A 13627-nucleotide genomic window follows, 5' to 3' on the forward strand; every position below is an offset into this window, starting at 1 on the left:
AAGAACAGTTGGCTGTGCACAGATCTTCCCATGAAGATCTTCTTTTCCCTTCTATTCTCTTCATACTTCAGACTAGATCTGTGAAGTTTTGTCCAGTCCTGGGTGGGGTGTGCTTTGCTACAGTACAGTCAGACTTCAGATGCCCCTCATCCCCTTCCTCTTTCAGGAGCTCTGTAGTGCAAGTGTAGCTTTCATGGTGCTTGAGCAGTCCATCTCAAACCCTTCCAGGCCTTTACAGGACATGCATGTCACAGGCAGGATTTCACCCCCTTGGCCTGGACCCCTCCCTGTGCTCCACCCCAGAAGTCTCAATGTTGTATTCAGATGACACAAATTTTTCCTACAGTATCCTACTGGCTGGTTCCAGGCAGTTTTTCCTTGAGGGCTTTGCTGGCATTCTCCGAATCTCTCCCTAATCCATTATCTGACAGGTGGCCAAGGAGATCCTGAGGATGAGGGCTCCCATCTCTAGGGTGACACCACCCAACCCCATGAACACTGTGTTCAAGGACTGGCATTGGAGTGTAGCACTCTTCCACCTAATGAACCATCCATACTGAGAAAAGCTTTCACACTACCTTGTAGATGTTCTTTCCCATTCCCTATGGAAAAACACTCCACACAGAGGCATCTCAGGCCTGGCAGAGCCTGGTCTTCTCCCCATCTAATGCATTAGTTACCACAGGTATCTAATGAATGGTTTTGGGGTTTGGGCATTTTTAGCAGATCTCCATTCCCTGGAAGGCACATTCCCCTTTTGGGACCATCCATCCACTTTGGGGCTGTGGAGCAGAGGGAGAAATTCACTGTTTTCTCCCAGTTCTCGTGTCAATGAGCACAGGAGTTCTGGTTCAGAGTATTTGTCATCAGCAGGGAGGGCTGGGGGGCTGATCAGTAAAATGGGAAGTAATCAACCATCTACTGGGGACACTCTCATGCCAGAGAACATTGTAGGAACACGCTGCGTCTGAATAAAGTCTTTTTCCCTCCCCAGCAAAGCCATCACCGCTGGACCTGAGGAACAACACTGTCATTGATGAACTTCCCTTCAAATCGCCAGTCACAAAATCCTGGTCCAGGCCAACGTGAGTAATGGCTGGGGGATGAATTCTTGCTTTGCTCCAACAGCAGCTCTCTGGTCTCATGCTCACTGGTGTCCACATGTAGGCATGCTGTCACTTTTGCCATGGATTAAACATTCCCCACATCACAGCTGGTGGCAGGAGGATAAATTCATTTCAGTTGGGATTTCACATTTTCCCTTTGAAAGTCCAGCATGTGGCTAACAAGCTAATTAAGATCTCGTGAAGACATTTCCTGTTTCTGGGATCTGACCACTGCTGGAGAACCATGGCTCCGACCTGAGACCTGTGGTCCACCATGATTCATGATGCAGCTGAGCCAGACCAACTCAGCCACGCTGGGTGGGGGGCATGATTTCACATCCAAGCTATCCCCCCCAAAACCCCACCGTTGTCTCAAAGCATAGGGTGACTCTCAGGGTCTGACCAAGACATGTTTTGATTGCCTTGAAAGCAAAGCTTAGCCTGAAGAAAGTCTGCAAAATTAAACCAAAGCACTTCAGAGTTATGTCTGCCAGCCAAAAATAACAGGATTCGCACAATTCCAGCTCTGCTACTAATTCATGGTCTAATGTTGTCCAGTAAAAGGCAGAAGCAAAGCTTGGCTGTTATGACTCCTCTAATAAATTGGATTGTGTGGAGACTGACTGCAGGGCATGAGTGCTGTGTGCTGAAATCACTGCGCTGGGAAGCAGCAAGCAGGGTTTGATTGACAAGAGGTCTGACCCTGGAGAAGCTAATGGATTTTTCCCCTATCAGCTGATCATATGACCCTGCTTTACTGAAAGGCAATGAATAGCTTTTCGAGACACACATTTTAATGCCAGAAGCTGATTTCATTATTTTGTTTGGTGTAATTAGATTTGGCCAGCTGAAAGCAAGACAATTCCTCAGAGGATTTGTTTTCCGGCAAAAACTTTGGATAAGACCTGTACAGTAAACAAATCCTGTAGCTGTGGTGAGGCTGGAGGTGAGAGGCTTTACCAAGGCTGCCCCTCCATCCTCCACAATTAAATGTTTCCTGTGAGATGAAGGAGTTTGTGGAATCTGATTTGTGTAGATGAGAACAGGAGAGTTACGGGTACACGGCAAGCAAAGTGTTACTAAAAAATTCTAGAAAGAAAAAATTGAGGAGACCAAACCCAGGAATTTCTGACCCATGGAAAGGACAGTCTGGAGAGCCTCAATGCCACCAGCTCTTCTTCATGCCCAGATTGCATCACAGTGATGGTTGCAGGCATCAGGGGCTGCCCTGTCCCATCCCTCCTTGGTGAAGGACAAGCAGGACCTGCAGCCATCAATAACACATCAACCCTTGTTCTTGCAGCCAGACCTTCAACGCCGGCTCTCTGCAGTACTGTCGCCCTGTCTCCTCCCAGAGCATCACCAGCACTGACTCGGGAGACAGCGAGGAGAACTACGTGGCGATGGTAAGGGCCCCACAGCTAAGACAGATGGTCCTGGCAGGACATGTACTTTCCCCAGCTCAGCAGATGCATTCCTAGCTCATGACGTGGAAGTGCTCAGATAGCACCGTGTGCAGTACTTCCTTATGTGCATCCCTAAATGCACAAAACAGGGTGTTTCCTTCTGAGAACGACGTGTCTCATTGGAGTTTTAAATGTGTATGAGAGCAGAAACATGTATCGCCTACTTTGCCAGGAATTAAGAGGGGATAAAAATTTATATGGACTGTCAGGGTGTATTTTCCTAATTAAAGTTGCTTTTTTTCAATTTTTTTTCCCCTAATAGCTGCTGACATCATGCTTCTGTGGGAGCAGGGGCTATCAGAGAAGCAGCAGGGAGTGGCACTGCTTACAGGGAGGGGATTTTGTCTCTCTTGGTCAAGCTACTGACTTGAAGCATATTTTTGAGGCTGTGTAACTAATAGGGTAGAGGAAATCTGTGCTCTGTGCAGCATGGTTGTGATTAGTGAAGATCCCAGAGCTGGCCTGGCCTCTCTGAGGTGTGGTTCCTGGGAAATGCTGAAGCCCACGTCTGTTGTCAGGCATACGAATCAAATCAGCAGAAAGGCAGCAGAGCTGCTCTGAAGCATGAAATCAAGAGCATGAGCTTGAAATATTTGTTAGCCCAATATACAACATGTATAATATCCCAGCAGTTCTTGCACATCCTTGTCCCAGTGGCAGATGAGCAAATCCCCAGGATCTTTTAAAGGTGCCTCCAACATGCTTCATATCTGGTTTTGTGTTAATTTCCTTTTTCCTTTCTTCCTTCCCATTTTAATCCTCATTATCTCTCCTGTCTCTTCCCTGCATTAGCAAAACCCCATTTCTGCTTCTCCTGTTCCTAGTGGTACCAACAGCCCAGCACCTAAAAAGAGTTCGGGGAGTGTGGATTACCTGGCCCTGGACTTCCAGCCAAGCTCACCAGGGCCACACAGGAAGGTAAGGGGGCTTTTATAAACTTCTGATTAAAAGTGATGCATTTTTAAGGGCTTCTGTGCACATTGGCAACAGCATGGTCCAAAGCCCCGGACTGTGGTCTCAAGAATCTCTGTGCTCAGAGCACTGGAGCACCTCTGCTGTGGAGACAGGCTGAGACAGGTGGGATTGTTCAGCCTGGAGAAGAAAAGGCTCCAGAGAGACCTTAGACCATCTTCCAGTGCCTAAAGGGGCTGCAAGCGAGCTGGAAGAGGGACTTTTTACAAGGACATACAGTGACACTACAAGGGGTAGTGGCTTCAAACTGTCAGAGGGCAGGTTTAGATTAGATATTAGAGAGAAACTCTCAGCTGTGAGGGTAGTGAGGCACTTGAACAGACTGCCCAAAGAAGCTTTGGCTGCCACATCTCTGGAAGTCTTCAAGGCCAGGTTGGATGGGGCTTAGAGCAACCTGGTCTAGTGGAATGTGTGTCTGCCCATGGCTTGGTGGCAATGAGATGATCTTTAAGGTCCCTTCCAACCCAAACCATTCTATGACCCACTGCTATATTTACTCTAGGTCAAAGTCAGTCTCTCTTGCATGTCTGCAGCTTTGCTGGAAGTGCAAAGCAGAAGCATGGATGTGCAGGGTTCAGGGATAGTGATGGGACCACAAATTAAGCTGGAGACTATATGTTGAAACAGTCAGGAGGTAATCTCAAGAAGTATCAGAATTGGTTTTTGCCTCCTTTAAAACAACAGGTCCTCCAAGACCAGACTTGGGTTTTGCATCTGAAAGGTGAAGGACAAGGGTTGTATAAACCTTTGGGGCAACCACTTGTGATTTGGCCTCTCTCTCAAACACCACCTTGTTTCCTAGGCAAAGCATCCCACTGGTTAAGTCATTTTATTATTTGACAGTTGTCCCTTGATGGTTTCTTTCTGCCCAGCAATATTTCTGCAAGTATCACAGATTTAAATTATATCCCGTGCTGGAAAAGTGATTTTAGAGCAATAAGAAGCATTTTCCGGCTCCAGTTAAAAGCAGATGGAGGTCCTCTGAGGTACTTGTAGAGTCAGAAGAGTCCAGGGCTCCAGAAGCTATGGTAAAAAGTATCTCCTTGTTCAAAACACATCTCTTGGGTGACCCTGCAAACATACCTATTGTTTTGGGGATGAAAATGAGCCAGTGCCATAGGTGGGTAGAGTCAGCACAGCTAAAATGTACAGAGCTGGTATTTTTATGTATATCTCTTAAGAGTTCTGGAGTTCTTTATAGGAAAATGAGCAAGATGTAAGGCTGAACTCAAAAAATCAGCAGTTAGAGAACACAATTACAACCAAATATCCATGTCCCAAAGTTTGCAAGAAGGTAGAGACCCACATGCTGTTTCTACCCTCCCATTGCACTGCAGTCTCATGACAGCAAGAGGCAGAGCAGACTGAAATCCTTCATCCAAGTGTCTTTGGGAGGTTAGAGGGAGGGTAATGAGTGGAGTCTTCAAGAAAGCAGGGATGGTGCTGGTGGACTTGTGGCACCCGCGGTGCTGCTGCAGAGAGGAGGGAGAGGGAAGAGCAGGGAGCTGATGAGTGACCAGATGGTGCCCTGTTTCTCCTCCCCACAGCCCTCCACCTCGTCGGTCGCCTCAGATGAGAAGGTTGACTACGTGCAAGTGGACAAGGAGAAGACGCAGGCGCTGCAGAGCACCATGCAGGAGTGGACTGATGTGCGGCAGTCCTCGGAGCCTGCCAAGAGCACGAAGCAGTAGTGCCTGCGGCAGGCAGCGAGACAGGAAAATGTCCTGTTGGTTTTCCCCAGCTGCGGCCCCGCTGGGCAGCCATATCCACTTGGGCTGGATTTCTAAGACTTGTCTGTGGAGGGGAGGGGGTGTCATTGTTTTTTTTTCTCTTAAAACAAAACAAAACTTAGTTTCAGGGGAAGACTTGGCAGATACTGTTTGCCAGTGATAAAGACCAACTATGTTCGGTGGCTAGGTTTGTGCTTTAGCTGCTGGATGCACTATCCAGGAACTTTGACTTAGCAATACCAGGTTTCACCCTACACATCTTTTCCTAACAGCTATTAAAGCCACCTTGTATGTGCTAACACTGCATCATCTCTCCCCGTATTCTTCCACATCATACCCTAAACCATGCCCCGCAGGTTTGTAGCATCTCCCATAGGATATCCTTCCCCAGCTCTGATTCTCCACTCCTTATGGTTGTCCTCTTCTCTGCCTCTTCCCAGTCCCAAAACGGAGCAAGGACCATTGCTTTTGAAATCACTTTTGTTGTCCTGTCTCTTGTAAATAATATGCTCAAAACCTCTGAGGGCTGTTCTCCTCCTGGCTGGACAGCCCCCGAGGTTTTGGTTGGGTTGTTAACCTTCAGGAGCTTGACAAGCATCCATACCATCCCACTGAGCTCACTTAGGAGCCCAGAACTTGCCCCATCATACACACACATACATGCCGTCACATGCTCACATGAGTTTGTTGGGGTGTCTTCTGTTTATATTCCCCCATCATCTCTCAAAGTCAGTGGGCTAGAGAGAATGGCTTTGGAAGGGGCTGGAGGGATTGGCTTTGGAAGGCAGAATTTAAGCACTGACCCACCGCCTGTCTAAAACCAATTCCTGTGAGTCTGACCCTAAAACCCAAAATTTGCCTTTTGTGGCACCAAAAGAAGCCCATAGAGTGAGAATCCTACATCATGGCCATTGTGAGAAGCTCTGTGGTTGAGTATGAGGGAGGCAGGGAGGCTCTGGAGACCCTGTGTATGTGGACTGGCACAAGGATGAGTGACAAGAAGGGAGTGGAAGGCTGCTGCAAGGACTGGGAGAAGGCAGGTGCTGTACTGCAGAGGTTGGGTGAGGAGGTCTGGTGGAATGTTTCTCGGAAGAAAGAGGAGTAATTGAAATGTTGGTTGATGATGAGGTCATAAGCTTGGGAAGAGGCTGATCAGGAGAGTCAGGGCAGGGCGTTTCAGTATGAGCTCTAAGGTAGCATTGTGGTTGGTTTGTGGAGGGTGCAAAAGGCTGAACTGTTTTCCCCTCATCTTCAGCAATGTTTCTTCAACACAGAAGTGGGGCTTGCTGACATTAATGACCCTGTGCTCTAATTATGGGTGGGAGTCTGCTGTTGTCCCTTGCCAGGATCCTTAACACATCCATTGGGATCACTCACCAGGCAGCTGCTGAGCACAGAGAGAAGGACGAGACAGTTTAATACAGAGATAATAATTCATGATCTCATGAAAACAGGAAGAACTAATGATTGCCATGGAGCAGCCTGATTGCCAGACAGCAAGCGCTGACACGAATAAACAGGCTGACCGCAAACCAAGAGCCAAATGAAGAAGACATTAGAAAGATTAGGTAATAATATTTATTAAATAGCTGGAGCTATTCTTTCTGCAAGCTGAACCTCTCCCAGTGCTGTGGGCTCTGTGTTCCAGTAACACCACCAAGTTATATTGATTATTAATGCTTAAGCATTAACACGTTTGCTTAATCTTGGTCTGAGCTTGGAAAGGGCCAGGTGTGACCCACATGGGGATAGGATACCAGTCCTTTAAGGGCTGTGTGCTGCTGTGTGCTGGTAAAATAAGTCCTGAACTTCCAACACCATTTTGTATTTTCTTCTCATGTGCCATGAAAGGGAGGGATGTTAATGGAAAAGCTCTGACAACCCTGTTAAGACATTGAAGTGTTGGACTTATATAGAAACAGTGAAGAAAATATCTAAATGTTTATGCTAAAAATAGTAATTACTATTTTTAGAAGGGGAAAAACCCCAAAGCCTCAAAGGGCAAGATTTAGCACAGTTAGATGCTTTCTGAAGGTCAGGGGGTGTGTTGCAGCCTTCAAGGGCCATTGGCCCCCTGCTGGGGGCTTGCACACTTGCCTGGTTGAGATGACGAACTAAGACTAGAATGCAGTATTTCGTATTTCTATTGCCCCTTTCATCTCTGCATCTCAGGGGAGACTAAGCATTGGGCTTGATCCAGAGCCCACTAACGTGTGCATTCACCCATCTGGGAGAGAGCTCCCCAAAAAGAATGTGACTCTGCTAGGAAGCTAATTTTTTCCTATTTCTTCTAAGCTGTTAGCTTTAGTGGAGAGAGGGAGAACACAGTGGGTTTAAATGCAATTTGCTGAGAGGGCACCCTGTGCTTCTGCACTGGGAGTAGGTGCATCCAGTTCCCACTCCCACATTTAATCCAAGGCATTAATTAAGACTGGAAAAGCCTTTTGTGGTACTGGAGAAACTAGTCCTTTTTCTCCACGCTTCACAAATGTCTTTGTTCTTGGGGCAACCACTAGCATGGGATAGCTCTTTTCCCAGGCTCACACACTGTGTTTTGGTAATTTGCTCTCATGAATATCCCCAGTAACTGGTCCATTGCATTTGGCAGACTACAGACCAAAACAGCCCAAAAGTAGCTACTTAACAACTGCTGGTTGCTGGCCTCTCTCTGCTTTGCAGTGAATTCTGTGTTTTCACTGAAACAGATACATTCCTCTAGCATTTCCCCTGCAAAGCACCAAGCAAACCACACCACCAAACTAAACAGAAGCCTACAGACTCTGTGCCATATAGACATGACTGTATCAACTCCCCCTGAAAGCATTAAGTAATCAATGGCTTCAGTGGAAATAGTCACCCATGATGATTGCCAAGCTGATTACAGCAGTCCCTGGTGATTAATGTTTGTGCAGTATTTAGTCTTAAACCATATTGAAAAGCAGCTGCTTTAATTACACAGACTGCCAAGAACTTTGTCCTGAAGGCATTGAGTTTATCACATCCACTTTGTACTTGGATTCTCAAGTATGACAGACTCCTTTGTTAGAAATAGGTATTTAAGGAAACTGAGAACATTGCAAATTATTCATTTTAATTGAAATTAAACTGGCTTGAGCCTTCACGTCAGAGCCTGCTTACAGCTCTGTGGTCTGATTTAGAAAAGGGATGTGCTTGCATGTGTGTGTCTCATGAAGAAGGGTTGTCTCTGGGACAAGCATCATGACCTCAATATTTAGTTTCATGAAGCACCAGGTCCATGGCTCAGAGCTTTTCCCAAGCTTGAATGGGTTTTGAAGATGGTTTTAAAGGCAAAAGTCTCCAAAAGTATGTATCCCTTGCTGTGAGTGTGCAAATGCTGCTCACCATTCCTGATGAGATGTGTGAGCTGCCTTGGAGCCGATTTGCTCTGAACTGGCATTTGAGTGTTCAGTGGGAAATACATTTCCAGCTCTAAATGGATGCCAGGCTTAGGCTTAGTCTCAAGTTGGCGAAAGAAAATAATGTGTGAGCATAGACTGTGCCAGGGCAAAGCTGAGAGTCTGGCAGATGGGGCCAAATGCAGAGTCGGAAACAAAAGGTGGGGAAGGCTTGGTTTGTCTGGGAGCTAACTGGGATGGATTTGAACACTGGGCCACCAGCCACTGGCAAGGGTGAGATATGGGAGAACATGAGGCTGGGACGAGAGAAAGCAGGGAGGTTTACCATTTACCATTAAGGTTCTCACCATGTGCTCCTTTGGCCTGAGTCTCGAGTCAGGTATGCAGAGATTGTGGGTTGTGGAATGCTCAGTAAAAGCCATGCACTGGTGGGAGTGGAGCTTCCACCACTCTTGGGCATTTCAGTCTCAAAGGGTTTATCCTACCAATGTGATGCCTGTGCTCTGGTGTTCAGGCATGCTTGGTCCATTCACCCAGCTCTGAGCTGGGCTGGAGAAACCCTACAAGAAATGTGTGGAGACCAGCACATACTGGGAGACATCTTGCTGAGGGGCTTCTGTGAGCTGTTCATAGGGCAGCAGTGCCATGGTTTTACAGGGTTGTCCCTTGAGGTGCCATCTTCATCCTTGGAGCTTTTCAAGACCAATCTACGTCAGATAGCTGACCCTGCTTGGAGCATCTCTTTCACACTGAGACCCTGTGCTGCCAGGGTTGAGTGGAGACTCCTCCATGTGAGGGAAGGGGCCCAAGGGTTTGCCTAGAGCCCTATGACATCCAAAACAGGGACAGGGCCACTTCTCTGGCCATGAAGCCAAGTGTCAAGGCACACAACTCAACCCCTAAGGCCATACTCCCCAGTGAGAAGACCTAATCCACACTGGGCCATCCCTTGCACCTGGGAGAGAGCTGGCTGGCCCAGAACAAGTCATCCAGGACATGGACAGGCTGTTCCAGCAACTGGGAGACAGCTTGAATCTGTAAATTTGTTAGGCTAGATCCAGAGCTCTCAGAAAACCCATGCCACCACCACACCTTGGCATACCAGGAAGAGTAGGTTTGTTTTGGCTATCCAATGATCATAGCTCCTTGGGTGGGGAGGAGGGTACAGCCATGTCCAGGTCCTATGGAAGATGTTAAAATAGTTCCCAGGTCCTGTCTGATCTTTCTGGCCTAGGAGGCAAGTAAAAGGATGGTTTTCTCAAGTTGTGCTTGCACTGTGTTGGTGTTTTCCCACCTGGTTATGTAAAAGTTCCATTCCATGTAAAAGCTGACACCCACACTGTGCGTGCCACTGGAGGGGATGCTGTCTAGATGAGATGGATGCAGTGGAGCTGTGATTATGGAGAAGCCCTAGTTCTACAGGAAGGGGGAATGGCAAAACCTAATCCTGGCACCAGCCAGAGAACACACATGGCTGTCAAAGAGCCATCAAGGAAATCAGAGGAACCAGTCCAGCATCAAATCACAAAGGCCAATAACCCAATTTAGGGCCTCTGATGAGTCTGTCTCTTCTCTGTCCAGCCTTCCCACATGTACACAATGATCTTGCAGCTGTTAATGAGCAAGTCAAGATGTGTATTTTTTGATCGTGATTCCTCCTTGACCAGGAGCAGTTCAGCCCTCTATCAGCCTGTCCTTGGTGTCTCATCATTGTAGTCACAATTTTATCTCCTTGTTCACAACTCCTAGTGTTGTTCTGTTGATCAGGTTGATGATTTAGTGTTTACTCTTGAGAAAAGTTGATATGTAGCAAGGTGTCACAATACAGCTGTCCCCTTCCAGCCCACGGCCAGCTGGTCCTGGTACGTGGTGTTCAAGTTTTAACACCAGCCAGTAACATCTGAAACAGAAGCTGGGCCCCATGGCTACATCTCTAAAAAAGCTTCTCAACAGACTTGCTCCAAATCAGCAGGCTCTTAATTTTTGATGCAGCCCATTTCTAACATATAATGGATTCATTTGTAGGCCAGTGGGTTGACCATATGGGAGAGGTTTGCCCCAAGACCAGGAGATAAGAAACCATCATTTTTATTGTCATTCTCTGGGTGACACCACACTGTAACTTCATGTGGGACGAGAGGGTTCACGTGAACTCTGTATCCTGCTTTTTCTCCGGCTTGTAAAATGAAGGTTTTTAGTACTTATTTCCCCACCTCACAGATGTGTCATGAGCTGTAATTAGTTGACATCTAATAATGCAAAGAGCTGTTTTGAGTCTGCAGGCAATGGCTGGGCAGCATGTGGTGCTACCCTGTTGTCATGCCCAGCATCATACACAGCACTGGAACATCCCACTCTGCAAAACTCATTAAAAACCTCTTCTTCCTTAATTACCTGAGGTGAAAAAAAACTTGGCAGGATCTTCTTCTGAGTGAGGGTGGTGGGGGAAATACCATTTGCACAGTTTTCAGTGTTCTGCTGCCACATTGACCCTGAAAATACCATGTTTTGTATGAGAGCAGTTTGGACGTGGAGGTTGAACCACGTTGCAGAGAAGGGAAGGGAGCAGGACCCTGGGCTCCACAGGGAGCCTGTCGATGAATCCCATAGGGTTAGGACCAAACCTTTAGAGTAGTTAGATCCCACTCAACCCCGCCCTTGGCAAAGTCAACATGTCCACACTGACTTGGGGCATCATTGTGTGGGAACAGACCCAGTCAAATTAGCGTAGTTTTCTCCATTTGTTTATTAACCTGCTGCGAGGAGGGGTTGGAGCCCCAGCTGTGAAGCTGTTGCGTCAGCAGCCGATTCGCAGGGATGTTTTGTGTGTTTCAAAGCCTATGACTGTTCTTAAAGAGGAGTATTTTTAATTTTTTGATTTCCATTTGTAGAAGGAAGGACAAGAGTAATCTGTGGCAAACTGTACAGTATGTGTCTTCTTGTGGTGTCACTGTTTGAATGGTTATTGAGTTTTCAAATCACTGTGGACAGCTAATCACTTAAGTTATTAATTTATTCTTTGGGGGGTTGTTGTTTGGTTTTTTTTTAAAGTAATTTGAAACAATTATTTATCCTGTAAATCAGTCTTGAGTGAAGCCTAGATAATACTTTTTTTGCTGTTAATAAACATGGTACATGCCTGACGTGAAGGTGATCTCATTTTTAAGTACTGTATATGCAACGGAAAAGCAACAGGAAAATAAAAGAATGATAATAAAAATACATATTTTCCTGGTGATTCCCAGCATGGATTCATAGCAGGGAAAGAAATAAGCAGATCAAGTTTGATTATGTAGCACCTTTAAAGCTTTCAGAGCATCTTCTCGGGCTGTTTGCCACATGTCTCCTACCAGTTTCAAGTGTTCTGTATGGGTAATGAGGGCCTTTAGTATGTAGCTAGGGTTTTTCCTGATACCAGAACCCAAGCCATGTATTTTTAAGCTGCTAAATTGAATTTCATACCATATATCTGCTCTGCTGCATGCAGTGTGAGGACAAATGCTGCCTTCCTCACCCATCAGCAGCTCAGCACCTGTGAGCCTCAGCTCAGGACACCAAAGCCCCCAGAGAACCTCAGCAAAAGGAAAAACTTTTTCTCCAGAGTTAAAAGTTCAGCCCTCCCTTTAAGATTTCCTGTTCCTGTTTTATTTTAAAAAAAGACAACTGGGAAAAGACACCTCCCCTAAGCACAGCTCCTATAACACCTCTTTTAGACAAGAGTAGCATCATCTCACATCTGCAGCACATGTGGAATCCCAAAGCAAGAGCTGAGGACTCCCCTATGGGCTCTCTTTGACCAGAGGCATGTATGACAGACAAAACAAGCCATACTGTCCACATATACTACAGCATATACTTTATCAATATGTCATATGCAAAAATGACTGGCATTACTAACACTACCATCAACATAGCATATACTGTACAGATATACTATATATATACTATAATTGGTGTAGCACAGATAGTAATACACCGCACTCATACTACACTGGACTTCTGTGAGGCCTTTAATACGGTCTCTTATAACATTCTTAGCTCTTAATTGAAGAGTCTGATAGATGGATGGACCATTAGATGAATAAGGAATTGGCTGGATGGCCACATTGGAAGAGCTACAGTCAATGACTCAGTGTCCAAACCAGCAATGAGTAGTGTTCCTCAAAGATCTATACTGGGACCAGTACTATATTTAATATCTTCCTCAAAGACATAGTAGGATTGGCTGAGTCCAAAACAGAAGTCTAATGCTAATAATTGGAAGAAATTAAGAGGGGCTAAACCATTCAACCTCATTACACCACTGACACTCTCCAGGCTGCCATCCATGCTGAGAACTGCATGCTGTTTACCTCTGCTCATCTCAGAAAATCTTCAGGAAAAAAGACATTCAGGAAAGAGCTTATCTATGATACAGCCATTTTCCATGTTGGTTTGACTATCTGCCTTCATTACTTAGATTATGATCTCATCAAGTTAAAGACAGTCTCCTACAAAAACACCTTACAGCAAACAGCACAGAAAATGCCTTCAGGTGGTACTCCAGAATAAAGAAAGGAGCTAGCATGACAGCAACAGGAAAACTTTTGGCAATCTCTTTGAACAGGAAATAAATAGAAGTCTATTAATAAAACCAGGAAGCACTGTCCTTTCTCTGTGACACTTCAGCTTTGGGTCTTCATTTATTACCTCTCAGCACCTGACTTAAAAACAACAAACACACTCCACTGCTCATGTGCAAGGCTCAGCTATTAGTATTGTGATCTTCTGGAGGGCACACAGCACTGCACTGAGGTTCCCATTCCACCTCTGCCCAATCCCCTCTTCCACGCCACCACTCTGCAGGACTGCCCCATGTCCTAGAGGACAGCTGCCTCAGCTTCTCCATCTCTTTTTTGACCCATCAGCTCAATATCAATGAATAAGACAATAATAAATAAGACTGCAATAAGACACTAAGTCTGTATGTTGAATTA

At 46.0% G+C, this 13627-nt stretch overlaps 1 protein-coding gene across 3 annotated transcripts in view; it reads left to right on the plus strand.

The window, feature by feature from the left end:
- Positions 1-11873, plus strand: part of GAB2 (GRB2 associated binding protein 2) — a 93968-nt gene extending 82095 nt beyond the window's left edge. For 2 of the 3 annotated variants that reach the window (XM_058864086.1, XM_058864089.1), the window contains exons 7-10: positions 995-1085; positions 2410-2512; positions 3365-3490; positions 5092-11873. In XM_058864086.1, the coding sequence (XP_058720069.1) occupies positions 995-1085; positions 2410-2512; positions 3365-3490; positions 5092-5235 (464 nt within the window). In that variant the 3' untranslated portion in view covers positions 5236-11873. The remainder of the gene's footprint in view (positions 1-994; positions 1086-2409; positions 2513-3364; positions 3491-5091) is intronic. The other variant, XR_009280657.1, reaches the window with a different exon arrangement.
- The last annotated feature ends 1754 nt before the right edge of the window (positions 11874-13627 follow it).

The sequence above is a fragment of the Poecile atricapillus genome, chromosome 1 (assembly GCF_030490865.1).
Source record: "Poecile atricapillus isolate bPoeAtr1 chromosome 1, bPoeAtr1.hap1, whole genome shotgun sequence".
In the NCBI taxonomy this organism is placed as follows: Eukaryota; Metazoa; Chordata; class Aves; order Passeriformes; family Paridae; genus Poecile; species Poecile atricapillus.